The 23,033-nt window shown below is 35.5% G+C and overlaps 1 protein-coding gene and 1 non-coding gene across 14 annotated transcripts in view; both read right to left on the reverse strand.

Moving 5' to 3' along the window:
- The window catches only part of DENND4A (DENN domain containing 4A), a 134,292-nt gene that overhangs the window by 35,472 nt on the left and 75,787 nt on the right, over nucleotides 1-23,033 (reverse strand). For 5 of the 13 annotated variants that reach the window (XM_055362626.2, XM_019010673.4, XM_055362624.2 and 2 more), the window contains 9 exons: nucleotides 21,882-22,027; nucleotides 12,522-12,655; nucleotides 9,314-9,449; nucleotides 8,747-8,953; nucleotides 8,204-8,332; nucleotides 7,494-7,635; nucleotides 6,982-7,113; nucleotides 3,703-3,819; nucleotides 2,804-2,935 (listed from right to left, as the gene is read on the reverse strand). In XM_055362626.2, coding sequence (XP_055218601.1) covers nucleotides 2,804-2,935; nucleotides 3,703-3,819; nucleotides 6,982-7,113; nucleotides 7,494-7,635; nucleotides 8,204-8,332; nucleotides 8,747-8,953; nucleotides 9,314-9,449; nucleotides 12,522-12,655; nucleotides 21,882-22,027 — 1,275 coding nt within the window. The remainder of the gene's footprint in view (nucleotides 1-2,803; nucleotides 2,936-3,702; nucleotides 3,820-6,981; nucleotides 7,114-7,493; nucleotides 7,636-8,203; nucleotides 8,333-8,746; nucleotides 8,954-9,313; nucleotides 9,450-12,521; nucleotides 12,656-21,881; nucleotides 22,028-23,033) is intronic. The other 8 variants (XM_019010674.4, XM_055362627.2, XM_055362628.2 and 5 more) reach the window with 2 other exon arrangements.
- On the reverse strand, nucleotides 3,269-3,372 carry LOC115930961 (small nucleolar RNA U13). Its single transcript, XR_004067543.1, has one exon. It is a non-coding gene; the product is annotated as a small nucleolar RNA U13 (small nucleolar RNA).

The raw sequence follows: 23,033 nt of genomic DNA on the forward strand, positions 1-23,033 counted from the left end.
TTTTTATACATGCTTCCTTCTGCTTGGAATGCACCCTCTCAATTCCTCCTTTCTGACTCCTACCCTCATTTATTTTCCACTCATATTTGAAATTTAAGCTCAAAAATGATATGCTGAAGGAAGTCTTCCCTGACTAACAACCCCAAACCCAAGACATATCTATTATATGTTCTTATAGCAACTTACTGTCCTTTTTCATAGTATTTAATCTAAGAATACTTTCACATTTACTTGATTAATGTCTTCCCATCCCTTCTACCTGCTTTCTCCATGAAGGCAGGATCCGTGTTTGTTTTTTGTTTCTTATTATAATATACCCCCAGTAGCACCTGACATATAGTAGAATCTAAAAGATATTTACTGAATGAATACTGTCTATTAGGCAGTAACTGCAGCCAACAAACCAACCTGGAATATAATACATTACATTATAATATTAAAATATTATATTATGGGTAGCTAAGGATAAAAAGTAAAGGCACACTAAAACCAGAATTAGGCTTAGAGAAACATCTCAGAATTAAACTTCTCTGTGGTTGAACACTCAGTAATTCAATATGTATTTATCAAAACATTAAATTCTCAAGACAATAATGAGGGCTGGAGCAGAGGCTCACGCCTGTAATCCCAACACTTTGGAAGGCCGAGGCAGGTAGATTGCCTGAGGTTGGGAATTTGAGACCAGCTTGGCCAACATGGTGAAACCCCGTTTCTACTAAAAATACAAAAATTAGCCAGGCGTGGTGGTGTGTGCCTGTAATCCCATCTACCAGGGAGGCTGAGACATGAGAATTGCTTGAACCCAGGCAGCAGAGGTTGCAGTGAGCCAAGATCATGCCACTGCACTCCAGCCTGGGCACCAGAGTGAGACTCTGTCTCCAAAAAAAAAAAAAATTCAAGATAGGGTGATGATTTTATTTCAATATCCAATCAAACATTAAAACATATCTTTGTTTATTCCACTCCCATATATGTATATATTTACAAACAAACACACACAAACACACAAGGGTGTTCAATGATATAAATAAAATATTCATATATTGTACTGCAAAACATAAATAAACCCGAAAAATGCTTTAAATCCTAGTATGTACAAGTATATAATAAGTATTCCTATATATCCCATGTATGGTCTTTGGCAGCAGTAATAAACCCATAGTACTTAATAGATGAGAGTTTTCAAGCCAAAAGCATCAAGGATAAACCAATAACTTTACTTCACACCAAAGAAATCTACTCTACACTTTTATAAAATTCACTTGTTCAGCATATAGGGTAACTCAAAGCCAGATGATTAACCAGATGCTTATTATTCTGACAAAATGTCAAGATCAAAGGATGGTGTACAATCACATTTAAATAAAAAAATTAAACACAGATCTTAAGAGGAGGGCAAGCATGAACAGACAGCAATGAAAGAACAATAAAATAAAGATCAAAGGCAAGTTATTAAGAGTTATAATTAGAAAATTAGTTACAAAGGACTAAATGGTTGTGAAACAACTCTATGACATTGAGGAAAAATTTTTTAATGTTTCTGTTATAACAATTGTCTAACAAAGAAATGCAAAATAAGAGTTATAGGTGATCTAACTTTCTTTTGTCTGTTTGACAGATAGAGTAGGTTCCGCAAACTTTTTCTATCAAGGGCTAAAGAGTAAATATCGTAGTCTTTGCAGGCCATGTGGTCTCTGTCACAGTTACTCAACTCTGCTGTTGCAATGCAAAAACAGCCACAGATAATACGTAAATGAATGAGCATGTCTGTGTTCCCAGAACTTTATGAAAACTGATGTTTGAATTTCATAAAATTTTTATGTGTCCCACAATATTAGTCTCCTTTGATTATTTTCTGACAATTTTAAACTATAAAAACCATATCGTAGCTTGGTTAGCTTGCAGGCTAGTATAATAATAGGCTTCAGGGCAAATTTGGTCCTTGGGCCTTAGTTTGCCTTTCCCTGAACTACAGGCATATCTAACTGTGTTGCAAAAAAACCAAACACCATTGCAGCAAAAAACAGAGATATTTCACCCTTGACAGCACATGTTCTTCAATATTTTTTATATTACAACATCATGCAAAAGTAAGCTAATACAAAAAAAATTTTTTAGGTAATCACACTATTAACACTAAAAACTCCAAATCTTATGTCTATTTAATCCCCTAAAAATGGTCTGGTAAAAAACTTTGAGGCCAAATATTATTCTACTTCTAATCTGACTTTTCTATTAACTATTGATAATTTATGTGACCTGCCAATCACTGAAGTATGCTTTAGTTTTCTCATCTTTAAAACAGTGCTAATATCTCCTTTGATACAAGCATTTGTATATTAATATTATATAAAATAATATATAAGAAGACCGTAAAAAGAAAAATTATTGGGTATTGTAACTTAAACTATCTGAAGGACTATCCTTTTGCCTCTGGAAAAACAGGAATAATATGAAAACTAATAAGCCATATACTTCATTTGAAACTTAACTAGGTGTATGGTACCCTCAGACTCATCACCTCTCCTGATGTCACTTTCCCCTTCCAAAAAGTCCCAACAGTCTAAACTCAAAAGATAGTATACAAGCTGGAGGTTTACCCCTATGCCTTACTATAATACAAGCTTGAACACAGCATGTTATAAAATATAGAACTCAAGTTACTAAGCTATGCCATGAGAGGCTGCACAAAATATTTTTTAAAATCACCTTGGAGAATTAAGACTATTAAAAAAATAAGTATTCACTAGTCATACAGATACAATTTATTCCGCACATAACACAAGCGTACTATTCAACTTACCCATGCTTTCTCCTGATATTTTATCAGCACTGTTGTTACTTGTACCAGTGAGGCGAACGATACTGGAAGAATTTTGATAACTGAGCTTAGGAAGGCAATCAGCACTTCCTTTTGTACTCTCACTCTCTGACACTGTAAAGATGAAAATGAAAATGTTGATAAAATGAAATCTATATACACTGTAGGAGGTATCAAGAGAAGTTTTCAGTTCTAAATATTTTTACTTGAAAATAGGTGATAAGAAAATATTGAACACCTCTATATCTGTTTGTCAACCACAAATAAGTGATTTCACTTATTTGAGGCTTCGAAGTGTAGATCAAACTACTGAATACTGATCATGCATGAGGTCCATGCACAAATTTTATATTTCCTCACTGATTGTAAAGGAGTGCTTTTGGTGGAGAGGGGAAGGGGGTAAATATAATCACAATCCATTAAACAAACTTTTTTTTTCTTTTTTCAGGTCAGATGGGTAATGTGCTGATGTCATAACAAGGTTCAAGGGTGCAACATCTCACAAACATGGATGAATACCCAATCATCATGCTCATGAACTACAAAAGGATCACAAGCTTTAAAATATTGTTAAATCTCAAAAAAGAAATAGTTTCAAGAAATGTATATACAGTTCTACTAAATACATGTATTTTGGGAGTTACGTAGCATTCATTCTAATGGTATTTGATTTGGGAAGTGTTTTGCCACTAAGGCTATATACTTCATACACAAAGCATTTGTATGAGAGTATGTGGTGGCTGAGAGGGCACGTAATGGTAGAAAAGAAAGAGTTATAATGGAAAAATGGAAAGTAAAACCAGCACTTTTATAAAATCACCTGCATTTTCTATGAATATAAGTTCTCAATTTTATACAATATCAACTTAAACAATACCTACAGGAACTACAATCACTCCCTTTTTTATCTTTTTCTTCTTGAATGTCTTCAGTAGATGTATCCCCTCTTCTAACTTCATCTTTAGATAATGAATTATATCCAAGATCAGACTGGCCACCTGGTAAAAACAAAAATAAACAAAACTCTATTAGAAACTTCTTTAGTGAGTGCAACTGGAATTAGGAGCAACATACTAGTGTTTGGACTTCCTTATAAATTTTTTTCTGGACAACTTCCAATTTAAAGCATTATTTTGTTAGCTACCCTTAAAGCATTATTTTGTTAACTACCCCTTCCATCATCTCTATTAATATAAGAAAGAGATGATCTTGAAATAATTTACTCTTGGTTCCACACTGTAGTCAAAAGTAACTACGTACATTCACACTACTATATGAGCTCCAAAAGACACAGACAAACCAGACATTCTTTATACAAGTCCATGACCTTTCTAGTTGAAAGTCTGAGTTTCAACTAAGCAATGGAGAAATCTGCAAAGAATTTATAACAGAACATTCATACATAGGTCACTAGAGCTAAATGTCTAAATGATTTTACCAAAAAATTGGATTTCTTCAAATTCATTGACAGGTAATTAATTTTTAAAACAATTTAGCTGAATAATCATTGAACTGTATGTGAGTACAAATACATGGGAATGAGATAAAAATCTAGTGTTAAAGATATTGTTAAGAAAAGCAAAAGGGGCTGGGAGCAGTGATTCATGCCTATAATCCCAGCATTTTGGAAGGCTGAGGCAGGCAGATCACTCGAGCCCAAGAGTTTGAGACCAGCCTGGGCAACACAGTGAGACCTCATCTCTACTAAAAATAAAAAATAAAAAAAATTAGCCAGGCATGGTGGCATGCACCTATAGACACTTCTTGGGAGGCTTCTTGGGAGGCTGAGGTGGGAAGATCACTTGAGCTCAGGAGTTCAAGGCTGCAGTGAACTATGATTGCACCCCTGCACTCCAGTCTGGGCGACAGAGTGAGACCGTCTCAAAGAATGGAAAAAGGTCTATCAATATAAAAAAAATTTCTAATACACTGTTTTGCTAAAGAGGCTCTGAATCATTTTTAGAAAATCATTTTCACCAGATTAGTCACAAAAGATAAAGTTTTGAATCCTAGTTCTCTATCTTAGGAGACATATGATTTTAAGTAACAATGTAATCTTTTTGTTTGGATTTGAAGTTCCCAAATTTGTAAAACATAAGGTTGTTATTATTATATGAGACTATATAGGAAAAATGTTTATAAACTTGTAAAGCACTCTCTAAAGAAATTATATTATGTATCACTAGATATTCACTTTAATATCGTTGTTATAATTTTCAGTTTTTATTTTTTCTAATCAAACTTCAGGTCCATTTCTAAAGGAACTATAAATAGAAAAATCTGAGCATAATCTTGATGAAATTCATGCTTTTATTAGGTTTTGCACTATTTTAAGATAGCCTTTTTTTTTTTTTTTTTTTTTTTTGAGACAAAGTCTCAACTATGTTGCCCAGGCTGGAGTGCAGTGGCGTGATCTTGGCTCACTGCAACCTCCACCTCCTGGGTTCAAGCAATTCTCGTGCCTACGCCTCCCAAGTAGCTGGGATTACAGGAATGTGCCACCATGCCTAGCTAATTTTTGCATTTTTAGTAGAGATGGTGTTTCGCCATGTTGGCCAGGCTGGTCTCGAACTCCTGGCCTCAAGTGACCTGCCTGCCTTGGCCTCCCAAAATGCTAGAATTACAGGTGTGAGCCACTGCACCAGGCCTAAGATAGCCTTTTTAAAAGCCACAGTTAAAAGATAAGATTTCTTCATTTGTAAGAGATAATGCCAAAGGATAACTATTGTAACTGATGAAAATCACACTGCATAATCAAGGAATAAAATCAATCAAGGAAGAATAACTATGAATATTACATTTCAACAAAATGAGCTTACATTTATTAAACTTTAGGTATAAAGTAAGACAGACCAAAATAATATTGACATTTGCAGAGATAGGGGCCTTCATATTTTATTAGTAATGCTTCAATTTTTAAAGTTTCTGTCCTTTAAGAGTTTGCTCTTATCTGTAGTCAAAAGTCATGTATAATTTTTGAAATGTAATAATAAAAAGAACAGAATTATGTAAATAATTTATTTTTAAGTGTGTCAATTGTAATAATAGTTAAGAAAAGCTGATATACGAACTTATACTTGTATGAAATTAATGCCATCTTTGGCACTATAATTCTAGCACTGAAGTATACAATTCTATATACACATATATAAACATACACATAAATATATAATTCTATATACACATATATAAATACATATACATATGTGTATATGTATTACACACCCGTTATACATATACTACTACACATACATATATAATATTATACATATATTATTTTATATATATATATATATATAAATTTTTTTTTTTTGAGACAGGGTCTCGCTCTGTCACCCAAGCTGGAGTGCAGTGGCTTGATCATGGCTCACTGCAGCCTCAACCTCCTGGGTTCAAGCAATTCTCCTACCTCAGCCTCCCTAGTATCTGGGAGCACAGGCATGGGACACCAAGCCCAGCTAATTTTTGTATTTTTGTAGAGACAGGGTTTCGTTATGTTGCCCAGACAGTCTCAAACTCCTGGGCTCAAGTGAACCACCCACCTTAGCTTCCCAAGGTTCTGGGATTACAGGCATGAGCTATCACACCCAGCCTTAAAATGCTATATTTTTATATATTTAAAATTTTTTATTACGTTCTTAAAATCACTTAAGACTCAGAAGTTGCAAAAACATTACAGTACAGAGAGTTCCTTGGTACAATTCACCTAGCTTCCCCCAGTGATAATACCTTACATAACCACAGTACATTGTCAAAACCAGGAAACTGATGTTGGTACAATACTATTAACTTAGATACAGAGCTATGCTTCTTTTTTTAAAAAACTCTAATATCATTTTCATAATTTCAAAGAATTTATTATAAGAAAATGATAGGGTAAACAGATCTATGTCTATGCAGAGTTAACTGGATTATCATATACTAAATACTTGAATAAAGTGATTTATAACCTCTCTTAAAACTTTTATTTCTATTCAAATAAAGAATGAATAAAATTTCATATAGTTATTAAATCTAATATCAAATAAAATACGTAATATATAAAATTAAAAAGTGACAGTTAAACATATCACTGAAAATGAAAATGTAAAAAAACATAGGCTAGCAAATCTAGTTTTCAAAATGTACTATAATAAATGTATACATAAGCATACACAAACCTGTACTAGATCTATCATCAGTAGCATATACTTTGATTAAACCCGTATTAAAAGGTGCCTGCTCCACAGTGTGTGTCCCATGACCACTATCCATGCTGCCATGACTAACAGCATCCAGGTCACTGCCATCTGCTTAAGAACACAATTTGACAGCATTTTACTACTCGAAGAGGTACCAAAAATACACATTAATTTGTTGCTCAAGCTAATAATCCACCAATGTAATACTGAACATGAAAAGTGCCACATACTTAGCAAAATACAACTATAACAAAGAAACCTATTGTGAGTTATTAATGAACACTAAAACACACACAAAGGTCGTCAGAAGTTGAAACATTTAAACAGAAGTGAAATCTGGTGGTTTTTAAATGGGAAGAGTAATATAATTTGCTTAATAAAACTAAAAACTAAAACATTCAATATTTTAAAACTATTTAAAATTTCTAAAAATGTAAACTGTAGCTAATCAATTAATTTTGAAGAACAAGTAAAACACATACATCCCTTACCTGAGAGAGTTGTTTGTGATAAGTGTGCATGCTTCTTTAAAGCTCTTTTGAACTGTGTTACTCCTAAAACAACATTTCTTACTTTTGTCCAAAGAAAATAGCCACTACGACTTCTTGAAGGCCAGGTACTTTCCAAAACAGCCTATTCATTCAACAAAATAAAATAATTAGTAAAATAATTTTTATAAGTGAACATATATTGGTTTCAGAATTAAGCTAAAGAATATCAAAGTAGGCCAGGAGTGGTGGCTCATGCCTGTAATCCCAGCAATTTGGGAGGCTGAGGCAGGTGGATCACTTGAGCCCAGGAATTCAAGACCAGCCTGGGCAACAAGGTGAAACCCCACCTCTCCAAAAAATATGAAAATTAGCCAGGCATGGTGGCACATGCCTGTAGTCCCAGCTACTCAGGAGGCTCAGGTGGGAAGATCAATTGAGCCTGGGAGGTCAAGGCTACAGTGAACCATGATTGTGCCACTGCACTCTAGCCTGGCGCAGAGTCTCACAGAGTGAGACCCTGTTTCAAAGAAAGAAAAAATCAAAGTAGATTGTATGACATAAAAGAGAACTAAAGTCTTCCTTGATTGACAAAATGTATTTTATATACTCTAAAATAAATGCCAAATAACCCCCTGCATAAATTATTTCTGCCATTAATGTTGCATAATGACAAAAGTAATACTCTTTATCCATTAAACCAAGGTATTTACCTTATTATAATAACCATAAGTAATGGCATTGGGGTCAATACCAGCTTTCTGCATTTCAAAAAGCACTCGAACGGCAAGCACTGGCTGATCATATTGTCCACAGAGTTGCATAAGAATGCGGTAGCATACCTGAAATACAAGTTCAAAATTGTACAGAAATACAGATGTCACCATGTACATAAATCTGGAATAAAATAATGCATTTTAAACAATAATTGTGGCAGGGCACAGTGGTTCATGCCTGTAATTCCAACATTTTGGGAGGGCAAGGCAGGTGAATCTCTTGAGCCCAGGAGCTTCTGACTAACCCAGACCACATAGTGAGACTCTGTCTCTACAAAAAAATTAAAAAATTAGTCAGGCGTGGTGGCACGTGACAGTAGTCACAGCTATCTGGGAGGCTACAATGGGAGGACTGCATCTCTTGAGCTCAAGAGATTAAGACTGCAGTGAGCCATGACTGCATCACTGCACTCCAGCCTGGGTGACAGAGTGAGACCCCGTCTCAAAAAAATATAACAACAACAATAAAATAATTGTTACCTCATCAGGTGGATCCATCTTCTTTGACTGCATTTTTTTAAGCACATCATATGCTGTTTTCAGAGCCCTGACTTTTGAATGACAGACTTTCACATAAGCTGGGAGACAAATAAACCACAGTCCATAACAGTGGCGCAGTAGACACCTAGACCACATCTGAGGGATGGAAGAGTACCTCTTTGCAATTTTATGGGCTGATTTAATTTCCTGGAAAAAATATAAAGATCTTACTAATAAATTTATGCACTTAGGCATCTTTATTTAACTGAGTGCTAAACAAGTACAAGTCACATGCTTTTATAATGTTTCCATAACAAATATGTCTGTAATTAATGTGTTTTCAAGTTTCTGTTTGAATCTGTATTAAACAGCATATAAAATAAAGTTCTAGGACAAGAGAACTAGTTAATTTCTTGAAGTCAGATTGCTCCATCTTCAGAGTGCTTTGGTGAACATAATAATCTAGTAATAGTTATATATGAAGTGATAAAGCATATTACGGGAGGATGAATATCCAATTTATTTCTTGTTCTAAAATTTGATTACATGAAGAATGCGATAAAGTACCTGTTTTGTTCTTCTGAACATGGGCGAAGGGCTATTAGGACTACTTGATTTTGAAGGCAATTTGTTCTTCTTTGCTTGTAGAAATCCTTCAGGTCTTTCAAATAAATTGTTCCTAAGAACTGGAAATCCATTATAGCTGTTTTAGAAAAAACAAAACAGAGTTCTCAAGCACACATAGATGATCATAGTGGTTACAGGTTAATATAATTACGACGAATAACTTCTTCACATAGAATTTAACTATCTTTCTTTGTCAGGCTGTGATATACACTCAACAAATATTCATGCTAATGTTGCTCTTTTTACTATAATTAGAAATGTAATAGCCAAATTCAGACTCAAGTTAGTTTTTGAGGAAAAGGGAAAAACATATAAATGAACATGACATCCAACTCCAAGGTAACTTAAGCAAACTTTTAAAAGTTAGTACTCTTGTTAATACATAGCAAACATATTAGATAATATGACAGTTGGTAAAAGGCCTACCAAATTAAGACTCTTTCAAAAAGGGCAATCATTAATGTCATTGCTTTGGATTAACGTATTTACTGTTGAACCTCCCTTCTTAGAAAGATGCAAATAACAACCTTAGGTTTAGCACATTAGCACACCAGGCCTTGCTCTCACATTCTCATGAATTGGTTTGTCAGGTTAGCTAGTGGGTTCAGGGCATCATTTATGAGAAAGAAAATTGAGAAGGCTAAATAAGAGGAAGAAAAGGTTAGAATAGGTGCTCTATTAGGAGGTAAACCTAATAAGGGTGCTAGACCAAGATGCTCTGGACATTTCAAAGCTAGCAGCTAGGCTGGGTGCAGTTAGTGCATGCCTATAATCCCAGTTACTCAGGAAACTAAGGCAGGAGGACCGCCTGAGCCCAGGAATTCAAGGCTGTAGTGCACTATGGTTCTGCCAGTGAACAGCCACTGCACTCTAGCCTGGACAACATAGTGAAACTTCATTAATAAATAAGTAAATAAGTGAAAGGCAGCAGTTAGGAAAAAGATATGCTGAAAGAAACCAAATCAGCCCCCGAGCAATACACTTAACCTGTTTAAGAATACTATATAATATTTTCTTAAAAGCATATAGTTTTAATTAAGAAGAAACCTAACTATAATAAAAGAGGGTAGACAATATTTTTTACACATTACTATAGTCAAATGCCATAGAATAAGAAAATATTAGTAATGATTCAATGTTGAGTAGGAAACAGCAAAGAAATCCAGGAAAACCATGCCCCTTAAAAAATTCATTGTATGTATATGATGAGATAATAAGACCATTTTGTGTGTCTTATTTCAAATGCCTCATTATTTTACAAAGACAATGTAAGTTTATGAGTAATCTCTTATGAGGCAGACTCTGTGCTCATTAAGGACATTTACGGTGTTTTCCCAATTATGGTAATGATTATACCAAAATTATATTGGTAGCCTGAAGAAAAAACCCGACAGATTCTTAAAAAACAGAAACGTTTTCAGATAAGTAATTTTCTTTTTATTTTATTTTTTGATTTATGTCTGTTCCGTCACCCAAGCTGGAGTATAGTAGCTCAATCATGGCTCACTGCAGTCTCAACCTCCCAGGCTCAAGTGATCCTCCCACCTCAGCCTCCTGAGTAGCTAGGACCACAGGTGTGCAGCACCACGCCCAGCTATTTTTAAAAAATTATTTATAGAGATAAGGTCTTGCTATGTTGCACAGGCTGAAATAATGTGGTTTTTTTGGAGATAGAGTCTCGTTCTGTCACCCAGGCTGGAGTGCAGTGGCACGATCTCGGCTCACTGCAACCTCCACCTCCCCAGTTCAAGAAATTGTCCTGCCTCAGCCTCCCAAGCAGGTGGGATTACAGGCACCTGCAACCATGCCTAGCTAATTTTTGTATTTTTAGCAGAGACAGAGTTTTCACCATGTTGGCCAGGCTGGTCTCGAACTCCTGACCTCAAGTGATCCGCCCACCTCAGCCTCCCAAAGTGCTGGGATTACAGGCATAAGCCACCGTGTCTGGCCAAATTTTCTTAGAGTTAAAGGACTAAATCTAAAAATAAAATTTAAATTAAGAAGTTAAAACCAAACCACAGAAACACAAAACTCAAAGTGACACATACCAAAAGACAAATAAGCATAAAGTACAAAAGAGATTAAAAAATGAGAACTTGTTTAGAAAGACAAAGAGAGGAAGAGAGAAATTAAGAGAAATATTTTAAATATCTTTGACAGAAGACATTTAAAAAGTGATACAAACATCATCATCACTGGATGAAAAGAGTAGAAATCAAGTGGTCTCTGATTAATCAACATTCATAAACATCTATCACACCACCTTTTCATCTGTAAAAGGAAGAATTTAATCCAAGTCATAAACAAAGATGTCTTGAAAAATCCTTTTTCAATGAAAATAACAAACCATGATTCAATGGGTGATAGATATGAAATGGTTTTTAGAATCTTTAAACAAAGTAAGAAAGTATTATTGGAGAATTAAGAAATCTTTTAAACTCTAAAAGAAACTACAATTTTAAGTAAAAATAAATGTATATTGGGAACTAAATAATGCATTCACCTCTATCATAGCCCTTATTTTACTGTGCTCAGGACTTTTCTCTCTTCTTCACTAGACTTGAAGGCAGGGACAATATATCATTTAAGTCTATATACTTAGCACAGTGTCTAACCAAATTCCCTAAATTAACAATGATCAATTCCAATAATTCTGAATTTCCATGACTTAAAACTCATGAAAAAAATTAGTAACTTAAAAAATTATATCGTACAAATCAAGGCCACAAAGATTGGCTCTAAATTAGATTTAATCTTTTTGTAAACCAAGGCTATATTAATCAATCTGTGTATGAGATGAAAAGAGGAATTGAAAGTGAGGAAACCAGCTTTAACGAAAAAAAAATCAAAATTCTAGTGCTGCATTTGGCGTGGGGAGTCTAGCTGAATGTAACCAACATTTACAAGGAGAGATACTTATGCAGACATCATTAGAGAGCTTCCCAAGTCTATATTATGCAAAATTATGTATGTTTTCTTTTTATACCTCAAAGCTTAATAATGGATGTGGGATAAGCTTGCTTACCACCTAAAAATTAGGGATCTGTAAAGTTTGGATTTTTGAAAATACCACAGTCCTTAGAAAGCTACGTCACAGATGATGGATTGCTTCTCTCTTTCAATCTCAAACATTCTGCCTCTTGAATACCTGTACTGTAAAGGGGGTTCTTCACCATTGGGTAGGTGGGGGATCTCAGGTGGTGTTACAAAAACAGTGTGTTCACTTTTGAAAGATTCATCCAGTTCTATAAGTCGTACTTCACCGCTCTTGTCCATATCCACCTAAAGGAGTTTTAAAAACATATATTAAAAAAGCCACATTGGTTAGCCAAGTGTTCATATAAAGGGAAGTGGTTAAATAAACCATCTGCACAATGGATACTAAACAGCTATTAAAAAAGAAGAGTGAGCAAGTTCTCTATGAGTGCCAAAATAATTAAGTGAAAATAGCAAAGTGCAAACTGTAAATAGCATATTACCTTTTGAATAAGAAAAGGGGAAAATAACACACACACACACACACACACACATATATATATATATTTTTTTTTTGAGACAGTCTTGCTCTATCGCCAGGATGGAATGCAGTGGCATGATCTCAGCTCACTGCAACCTCTGCCTCCTGGTTCAAGCGATTCTCCTGCCTCAGCCTCCCAAGTAGCTGGGACTACAGGCGTGTGCCACCATGCCCAGCTAATTTTTGTATTTTTAGTAGAGACGGGGTTTCACCATGTTGGCCAGGACAGTCTTGATCTCTTGACCTTGTGATCTGCCCGCCTTGGCCTCCCAAAGTGCTGGGATTACAGGCGTGAGCCACAGCGCCCGGCCTTTCATTTTTGCTTATATTTACATAAAGAAATACTAGAAGGATACTAAGAAAAGTACCTATATGAGGAAGAGGAAAGGAATAGGGTAGACAAGGATGGAATAGGACCCAGATGAATACATACCTTTTTATATTTGAATATACCTTTTTATATGCAAATGTTTTGCATTTGAATCATGAGATTGTAATCAAGAAATAATATTTTTTAAATCCACGTACATGTGTGTCTGTGTGATAAGAATAGTGAATTCTATATATTTTTAAAATTTATACTAAATATAACAAATTTCCCTAAGCTCTTTCAGCATATGTAGACATATATTTGAGTTAAACTCTAGTCACATCAATATCGAAAGCACTTTGGTAGTACTATTTCCACTAGATACTCGATAGCAAGGTAATACCCAGAAAAAATGAAAACTTCATAGAACCTAAACTGCCCCACAAGAGCTCATAAACTAAAAAGAATAATATTGATATTAATAAAAAAGGATGTTATACATATGACAAAACACATTTCACAGAACTTTATTAGGTTAGAAATATCATATACCATGTGGATTAAGTGGAAGAGTAAGAATTATTAAGTAGTTAAACCTTTAAGATAAGGACTTAGGGCAGAGTATACCGAAAAAGAACAGAGATGAGTTTTAAAAATTTTCTAACACTTAAAGGAACCAATATATTCAAAAATCTTCTTATATAAATTATTGATTATAATTTCACAGCATTATATGCTATATTCTCTTGGATTAAATAATGTTTTTAATGGTATATCCATACAGTGAACTAGACAAAAATTAGGACATGATTCAGAATTATAATAATGAGAAAAACATTTACAAAATAACAATAAATGAGAAAAGAATCAGACTACTAAATCGTATACATATTATGATTTTTTTTTTTTTTTTTGAGACAGAGTCTTGCTCTGTCACCTAGGCTGGAGTGCATGGTGCAATTTTGGCTCACCAGAACCACCGCCTCCCAGGTTCAAGCAATTCTCATGTCAAAGCCTCCCAAGTAGCTGGGACTACAGGTGCGCACGCCACCACACCCAGCTAATTTTTATATTTGTAGTAGTGACAGGGTTTTACCATGTTGGCCAGGCTGGTCAGGAGCTCCTGACCTTAGGTGATCCGCCTGCCCTGGCCTCCCAAAGTGCTGGGATTACAGGCATGAGCCACAGCACCCAGCCTATATATTATGATTCTTAATGTTTTTTTTGAGACAGGGTCTTGCTCTGTTGCCCAGGCTAAAATGCCATGGTGCAATCACAGCTTGCTGCAACCTCAAACTCCTAGGCTCAAGTGATCCTCCTGCCTTAGTCTCTCAAGTAGCTGGGACTACAGGCACATGCCACCACACCCAGCTAATTTTTCTTTCTTTCTTTTTTTTTGGTAGAGATGGGGTCTTGCTATGTTGCCCAGACTGGTCTGGAACTCCTGGCCTCAAAGCAATCCTTCTGCCTCAGCCTCCCAAAAATGTTGAGATTACAGGAATGAGCCACCATGCTCAGCAAATGTTTATTTATTTAATAGTTCTCACTCTTTTTTTAGCAGCTTCTCCCTCTCCATATTGGTGCCTACTTTCCATTCTCTAGCCATATTGTTCTCATAGAAAAGTGTGGGGTCCAGGACACCTGCTCTAGTTTTCGGTAAAGTCTATACAAATATTAAAATTTTGCACTGTAGACTCAATAGCTTGGTAAAAGATACTTCCTTTTATTTATATACCAATAAAATCTCATTTTAACATTATAAAAATAGCCATGCAATAAATCCTACATTTATCAGTTGGACATCTCTGTCTTTTGGAAAGCATGGTGACATCTGTCTCTATCGAGAGAAAAAGAAATCCAACACCCACAGCAGGATAAAATTAAAATAATTTTCATATTCTCTTCATATTTTCCCACAAGACATTAATATGCTCAGAAAACACTGGAAAGGGATTCTTGGGAAACCAAGAAAAAATCTTACCAGACTATTTGTTACACAAAACTGCCTTTAGTTAAGCACCATCCCACAGGAACAGATTGTAAGGATTTAAAATATAATCATATGAAGAACAAGAACACATGGTTCTTAAATTAGTCATAAATGAAACTCACATAATTCTCATATATTGTTTTTCTTATTTCTATTCAGTATTACCCGCTCCAGCTTTTTAAAGTCGGTCAAGTGTTTTGTTTGGATATGCTAAGATCAAAAGAGTTAATATACCATGTGAGAATAAGTGAATAATAGTACCACACGTCTAATTTTTGTTCAATAGTAGTCATGAACCATATGAGACAGTTAATGTATATTTAATGTTATTTATTTTCTATAGCTAAACTGCCAGAGGTAAGAGGATTTGTTCACTTAAAAACTTAAGCTCAAAGTTACTCAACTAAGGAATAACCCTCACAAAAATTATTCTTTTTAAAGTGTTACTGATATTCAGAAAACATATGCAGATGAATAGTAAGCACTGATTTTTTGTGAGTCACTTACTATGGTATCAAAACATGAAAGGTAGTAACAGCATTGTATAATTATTTACATTTCAGAGAGTTCTGGCTAATAACAACACCAGGGATACAATTAACCTCTGCTCTAACTACATATGAACTTTATTAAAATACATTTTGAGCCAGGCACGGTGGCTCATGCCTGTAATCCCAGCACTTTGGGAGGTCGAGATGGGTGGATCACCTGAGGTCGGGAGTTTGAGACCAACCTGACCAACATGGAGAAACTAAAAACACAAAATTAGCCAGGTGTGGTGGCACACGCCTGTAATCCCAGCTACTCGGGAAGCTAAGGCAGGAGAACTGCTTGAACCCAGGAGACGGAGGTTGCGGTGAGCCAAAATCATGCCATTGCACTCCAGCCTGGGCAACAAGAGCAAAAACTCCATCTCAAAAAAAAAAAAATATATATATATATATATATATATATATAATCTAGTGACACTTTATTTTCTCTAATAAGAGTCTCTTGAATTATAACAAAGCAAATACAAGTAATTATGTTTTAATACATTAATTTTCAGTTTTGATTTTCTGAGTAGTCATTAAAATCTTTAAGTATAATGTTAATTCATATATGTAAGTGATCTTTTGTTGGATCTAGATTTTGAATAGATAAATAACATTTTAGGAAAATAGTCTACCTAGAAACAATGATTATACATTTAATAGAATTTTCTTTTTCAAGACTTCTCAGAATTCATAATCTTTAAGCAATGATTCCAGTCACCTTCTGCATGCACTACCATCACATAAACAACAGGTGGCCTACAGAAAATCCTAGACAACATAATGTGTTAACCATGAGCACTAAGATATGCTCCTTAGGATGTAATACCCTAGTTAGCAAAATTACAAATCTTGTATATCTTAGATATTAATATTTCTTTAAATCATGTGACTTAGCTAGGAATCCTGAGTTCTTAGCTAAAACAGAAACTTGTGAATGGGATACATAAAATAGGCCAAAAATAAAAGGGAACAATATAAGACTTCTCTCTTCTCACTGTTATTTGGATTCTGACAACCAATTCAGTGTTCTCATGTGGATTAATAAATTTATTGGCTAAAGCATGCTATTGGCAAAACCTTGGTTACCAATTTGGTCCCTTATGATTCAGTAAGGTTCGCACAAGGAACAACAGTTACACAAATGTATGCCACTGTTCGTAAGGGAAGCTCAGTGAGAACATATATACAACCAATGGAAGCCCAGCACCTGTGAGAAAATCATTCAAAGTTGGTAATGCCAGACAGAAACATCATCTTTACATACAAAAAAACCCCCACAATTGTTCCTATAAAAAAGAATGTAGAGGAATTATTTTTTAAAGCACACCTTTCTATTTATTGCCAATATTTAATTTTATAAGCACTGATATGGTTTGGATATTTGTCTATTCCAAATCTTATGTTGAAATGTAATCCCCAATGTTGGAGGTGGGGCCTGGTGGGAGGTGTTTGGGTCATGGGACAAATCCCTCATAGCTTGGTTCTGTCTTTGTGGTAGTGAGTGAGTTCTCTCGAGATCTGTTTTATTTAAGCATATGGCACTTTCTACCACTCTCTCTTGTTCCAGCTCTGGCCATGTGACATGTTGGCTCCCTAGTGGCTCCCCGTGGCTTTCTGCCATAACTGCAGGTTTCTTGAGGTCTCACCAGAAGCAGATGCCAGCACCTCGCTTTCTATAAAGCCAGTAGAACTAGGGGCAAATTAAACCTCTTTTTTTTATTAGTTCTCCAGATGCAGGTATTTCTTTATGGCAACACAAGAATGGCCTAACAGAAGTGCCAAATAAGGCAAACACAAAACTTTGATTAAAATATTGAAAAACAAGTTCTTGGTATAATACTCAAATGAAGACAAAACTGTCAAAGAGCTATGACATTATCTCTTCAAAATAAACAGGTTTTCACCACGAGCAGGGGCCACTCCTATAAACCCAGCATTTCGGAAGACTACTACAAGAGGATCACTTAAGTCCAGGAGTTCAAGACCAACCTGGGCAACACAAGGAAACCCTGTCTCAACAAAAAATTAGCCAGGCATGATGGCATATGCCTGTGGTCCCAGCTACTCAGGAGATTGAGGTGAGAAATCACTTGGGCCCAGAAGGTCGAGTCTGCAGTAAGCTGAGATCGTGCCACAACACTCCAGCCTGGGTGACAGAGAGAGGCCCTGTCTCAAGAATAAAAAATAATAAACAAAAAAAACCAGGTTTTCAAAGCTTTATAGACCAGAACTCAACATACAAAATGCAGGGTTCCACAAGTCTGTTTGTAAGTAGGTTATTCAAAATGTAGAAAATAAATCTTCCCCCAAAACAATGTACTTTCTGGGGTGATGAAAATATTTGGAACTCATGGTTACATGGAAATATATATTTGTCAAAACTCATTAAACTTTGTACATCAATGGTGTATCTACTGTTTGTATATCTCAATAAATCTGATTTTTAAAAATGTCTTAAAAAGTGGTTAGCATATTATTCCACACACACAAAATTAATACTTCGTTGTTGTTGGTTTTTGTTTAGAGACAGGGTCTCACTATGTTGCCCAGGCTAGACTCCAACTCCTGGGCTCCCCGCTCAGACTCTTGAGTAGCTGGTAGTAATTGCTCTTGGGATTAAAGGTGCACACCACCATGCCCGACTTATAAAAATTTAACATGTATTTATAGCAAAACACTGCTACCGTTTGAAGTATGGCTAATCACCATTTATAACAGTGTTTCTATGGGAAAATGAATTGAGAATTTTAAGCAGGTAATGGCATGTATCCATCTTTTCCCTATTCCAAAGCATTTTCAAGAAAGAACTAGGGATGATATTTCTGGATACTTTCATTTGTTAATTCCCTAACAGCACCAGAAAGAGTATTTCTCTGTATCAATCATCCCTCAAGTGTTCTAAATTGAAGGAAAAGGTAGATGTCTACAAGGCTCTGAATGTGTTCCTGTTCATATGTACAAATCATTCAAAAATTGAACATTTCTGTTATGAAATGATAAACCAAATGAACCATTAATCTATAAACGTGAATAAAACCCAGTTAAAGGCAAAAATAGTCATAATATTTTCTACTTTTTAGTTTATACAACACTACTCTGAACACTATGATAGGCAGCTATAATTATTTCTCCTCAAAACATTTTAAAAACATACATAAGAAAACAACATATAAAGACTAAATGACTAAAGTCACAAGTATAATAGTCAAGATTAAAGTACTTCTGATTCCCAATGTAGTATGTTTTTCCTAGTAAACTATTTTCCTATTCATAGTGAGAATCACTTCTCATTTTTATATGACACATTTGGTACATATTTAACAATCAGTAAGGCCAATTTTATGTTAAACTAAGAACTGAACCAATTTATGAATATCAAGGGATGAGTTGTATTTTGGCTGTTGTGTTAAAAAAAAAACCCACTGATTTTCTTTCACAGTCACATAAATTTGAAAGTGATGGACTTCTTTAAATAATCTTAACGTTACAAATTGTTGTGATCATATATAATAAAGCTTTTATTTCTTCCATTTTTCTATTATCATGGCCGTAAGATCATGGATACTATATACCTATTTAAATACAAATTTACATGAAAGTTTAAGCATAGTATAAGTAACTTCTTCCCTTAATCTTTGAGAGTAAGCTGCTGAGCTGATGACCCATCATCACCCCTGAATACTTTTATACTTCCTACAAAGACATTCTCCTACAGAAATACAATCATCTGGGAATTAACATTGATACATTATTACTGGAAATCAACACACTAATACATTACTACTATGTACTCCTCAAACCACATTCAAGTTTTGTCGATTAACCTAATAATGTTATGCCAAAAGGATCTAGTTCTTAACTAAGCACTGCATTTGGTTGTCAAGTCTTCTTACTTCACTTTAGACAAGTTTCTTCTCCATTTTTACTTTATTTTCTTAACCTTAATACTTTGTAGATTACAGAATAGGTATTTTGTAGAATATCATTTAATATGTGTTTGGTATTTCCTTGAGATTATATAGGTCATACATTTTTGCAGGAATATTACAGAATTGATGTTGCATTCTCATTGTAACCTATTAGGAGAACACAATGTTGACTTGTCCCGTTACAGATGATGTTCATTTTGATAACTTGATTAAAATGGCATTTGCCAGGCTTTTCCACTATAAAGTTACTCTTTTCCCTTTTGTCATTAATATGCATTTTGTGGGAAGGTCCTTAATAACTATGTAAGATCCTGCTTCTCATCAGATGACTTTCAGTTGATTGATATCTGTGTACACTCATGGTTTCTTATTTTACTCAATGGGCTAATCTGTTACTAACATTTGATGCTCAAATTGTCCTAGATTTGCCTGTGGAAATCCCTTCAAATTGACTTCTGTGTGTGTATTTTGTTGTAACATGTCTCATCATTCTTAGAGCAATTCTTGGTTTTCTAGCACAAGATACTTTTGGGCTTATCGCCTAATAATGTCCTTGCCCTAAACCTGGGGCTGGCCATTTCTCTTGAGTCCTGATTCTTTTAGTGGAGAATGGTATTTAGAAGTCAAAATCTATACATTAGGTGTGCTCATTGCTTTTGGGGTGTGGCTGCATCCAGGTCCTCTCAATGTACAGAGGTAGGGAATATATGTGTATATACACACAGACACATATACTTACATCTACATTTATTTCTGTATCTATCATTGAAAACCAATGATATACAGCAAATCTCCAATTCTATTCCAACACTATGGGGTTCATTTTAGTTTTCTTCACTTCTGTATTTGTAAATCTCTTCTCTCAATAAGAAACTTTATTATCTTTGGCCGGGTGCAGTGGCTTATGTCTGTAATCCCAGAACTTTGGGAGGCCGAGGCAGGCGGATTATGAGGTCAGGAGATCAAGACCATCCTGGCTAACACAGTGAAACCCCATCTCTACTAAAAAAATACAAAAAAATAGCCGGGTGTGGTGGCGGGTGCCTGTAGTCCCAGCTACTCGGGAGGCTGAGGCAGGAGAATGGTGTGAACCTGGGAGGCGGAGCTTGCAGTGAGCCAGGATCGCGCCACTGCACTCCAGCCTGGGTGACAGAGCGAGACTCCGTCTCAAAAAAAAAAAAAAAAAAAACTTTATTATCTTTAATACACTTATTTGATCAATCTCCCCCATATGTAACATTCTCCCATCTTCACCACTACCCCTCTCCCACATAGATGACTTCTTCACCTTAATGTGGTTTTGACAACCCCCTCCAGACCAAATCCTGCCCCACCATGCTGGCACCTCTCTCATCTATATGAAACTCTGACATCTCATTTGCTTCCCTTGCTATCCCCATGAGGACACTCTCCTCACCCTGCTCAGACTCTGACACTGCATGTTGTGCTCACCTTTGTATGAGTGCTCTTCTCATCCTGTTTAGGTTCTGACATCCCGTAGCAGTCTGCCCCTGAACATGGATACCCTCTTGAAACTGCCTGTCCTCTGATTCTCCATGTTAGACCATGCCTCTCCAGGAATACTCTCCTTACCTGGCTTGGGCTCTGACATTCCAGCTAGGCTGTTCCTCTCTCTCCACCCTATTTAGGTTTTGAAACCCCTCTCTTGACCACCATCCTACTACCTCCTCTCTCTCCAGCATGAATACCTGCCTTGCTCTGTTCTACCTAATGATATTAGGACTGAAGGGAAAGGTTTCATACATAAATTTAAAATTACAGAACTAATTAATTTAAGCTACGAACCCATTCGCAATTGTAGAAATATTCAGGTAAAACATTTATTATACTTTCACACCTACTTTCAGCATGTGATAACCCATATCAGACAAAAAGGAGAGGTGAAAATTACAGATGTTCAAGTTGGAGGTGCACCGGCTGGCAAAAAATTCCTGGTTTTGTAAGTGGACAGGGAGGGTTAGGGACTTGATTGTTACAATAAAACTTATGATTACAATTACCTTGTAGTAAAATTCTACAAGGTAATTATAAGAGGTGCATTCTATAATTTCTAGCAGGCTACCAAAACTTTCATTATAAGTGGTCAATGATGAAAATGAAATTAATTTCAATTTCATTAAAAGCTGTACATAGAAACTATAACTCATAACATTTTTAACAGTCACACAAAGTAAGTTAGGGCACTGTAGATGTACTGTTACTTACTTTATCTACACAATCATCAAAAAATGCCAGGCTTGCATCTTTGTCACTAACAAAAGAACATTCTTCAATGAAGCGAATAAACATTTGTGTTTTGGTCATCATGTTATAGAATTTTTGATGTGACCGGTCCCGGCTTCTTAAGAAAGCTGTTCAACATAAATATATAATGTGAGAATACATAATATCATTCATAGATTCACAGAATATTTGCACTAGAAAGAATCTGAACAACCATGTCATCTATACCTCCCACACCACTACCATTTCGCACGTGCCGAGAGGGAAAATGACCTGACAAAGAAATAGGAGAATAGTAATAAAGGAACATAAACCCAGATCTCTCAAATCTTCATCCAGAACTGTCTCCACTGTTCTCTCACCATCTTAGAGATTATAAACTAGTATATTTGAAAATTGCTCTCTTTTCCCCTAAAAGCTTTGCATATTATGTGCACATACTTGCTCTCACACTCTCTCCATATAAATATATATATCATATATATATAAATGGCTTTCTCAAAGCAGCAGTAACATTCCCTCGTATTCATTCATGTTTGTGTCTTACTTATTGAAAACAGAGAAAAGGTTTATTTCCTGATTCACCTTACTAATTATGCTCAGTTACACTGCACTTGGGCCTTCTTTCAGGCCCAGGAATTCAAGCTCTTTCCAGTCTCAGGGACTGTGTAAACTGTTCTCTCTACGTAAAACACTCTCCTACTTTACCTTTGTCTGGCTAATTTCTTTTCTTTTTTTCTTTTATTTTTATTTTATTATTATTATACTTTAAGTTTTAGGGTACATGTGCACAACGTGCAGGTTTGTTACATATGTATACATGTGCCATGTTGGTGTGCTGCACCCATTAACTCTTCATTTAACATTAGGTATATCTCCTAATGCTATCCCTCCCCGCTCCCCCCACCCCACAACAGTCCCCAGAGTGTGATGTTCCCCTTCCTGTGTCCATGTGTTCTCATTGTTCAATTCCCACCTATGAGTGAGACCATGCGGTGTTTGGTTTTTTGTCCTTGCAACAGTTTACTGAGAATGATGATTTGCAATTTCATCCATGTCCCTACAAAGGACATGAACTCATCATTTTTTATGGCTGCATGGTACTCCATGGTATATATGTGCCACATTTTCTTA

This window comes from Gorilla gorilla, chromosome 16 (genome assembly GCF_029281585.2).
Source record: "Gorilla gorilla gorilla isolate KB3781 chromosome 16, NHGRI_mGorGor1-v2.1_pri, whole genome shotgun sequence".
In the NCBI taxonomy this organism is placed as follows: domain Eukaryota; kingdom Metazoa; phylum Chordata; class Mammalia; order Primates; family Hominidae; genus Gorilla; species Gorilla gorilla.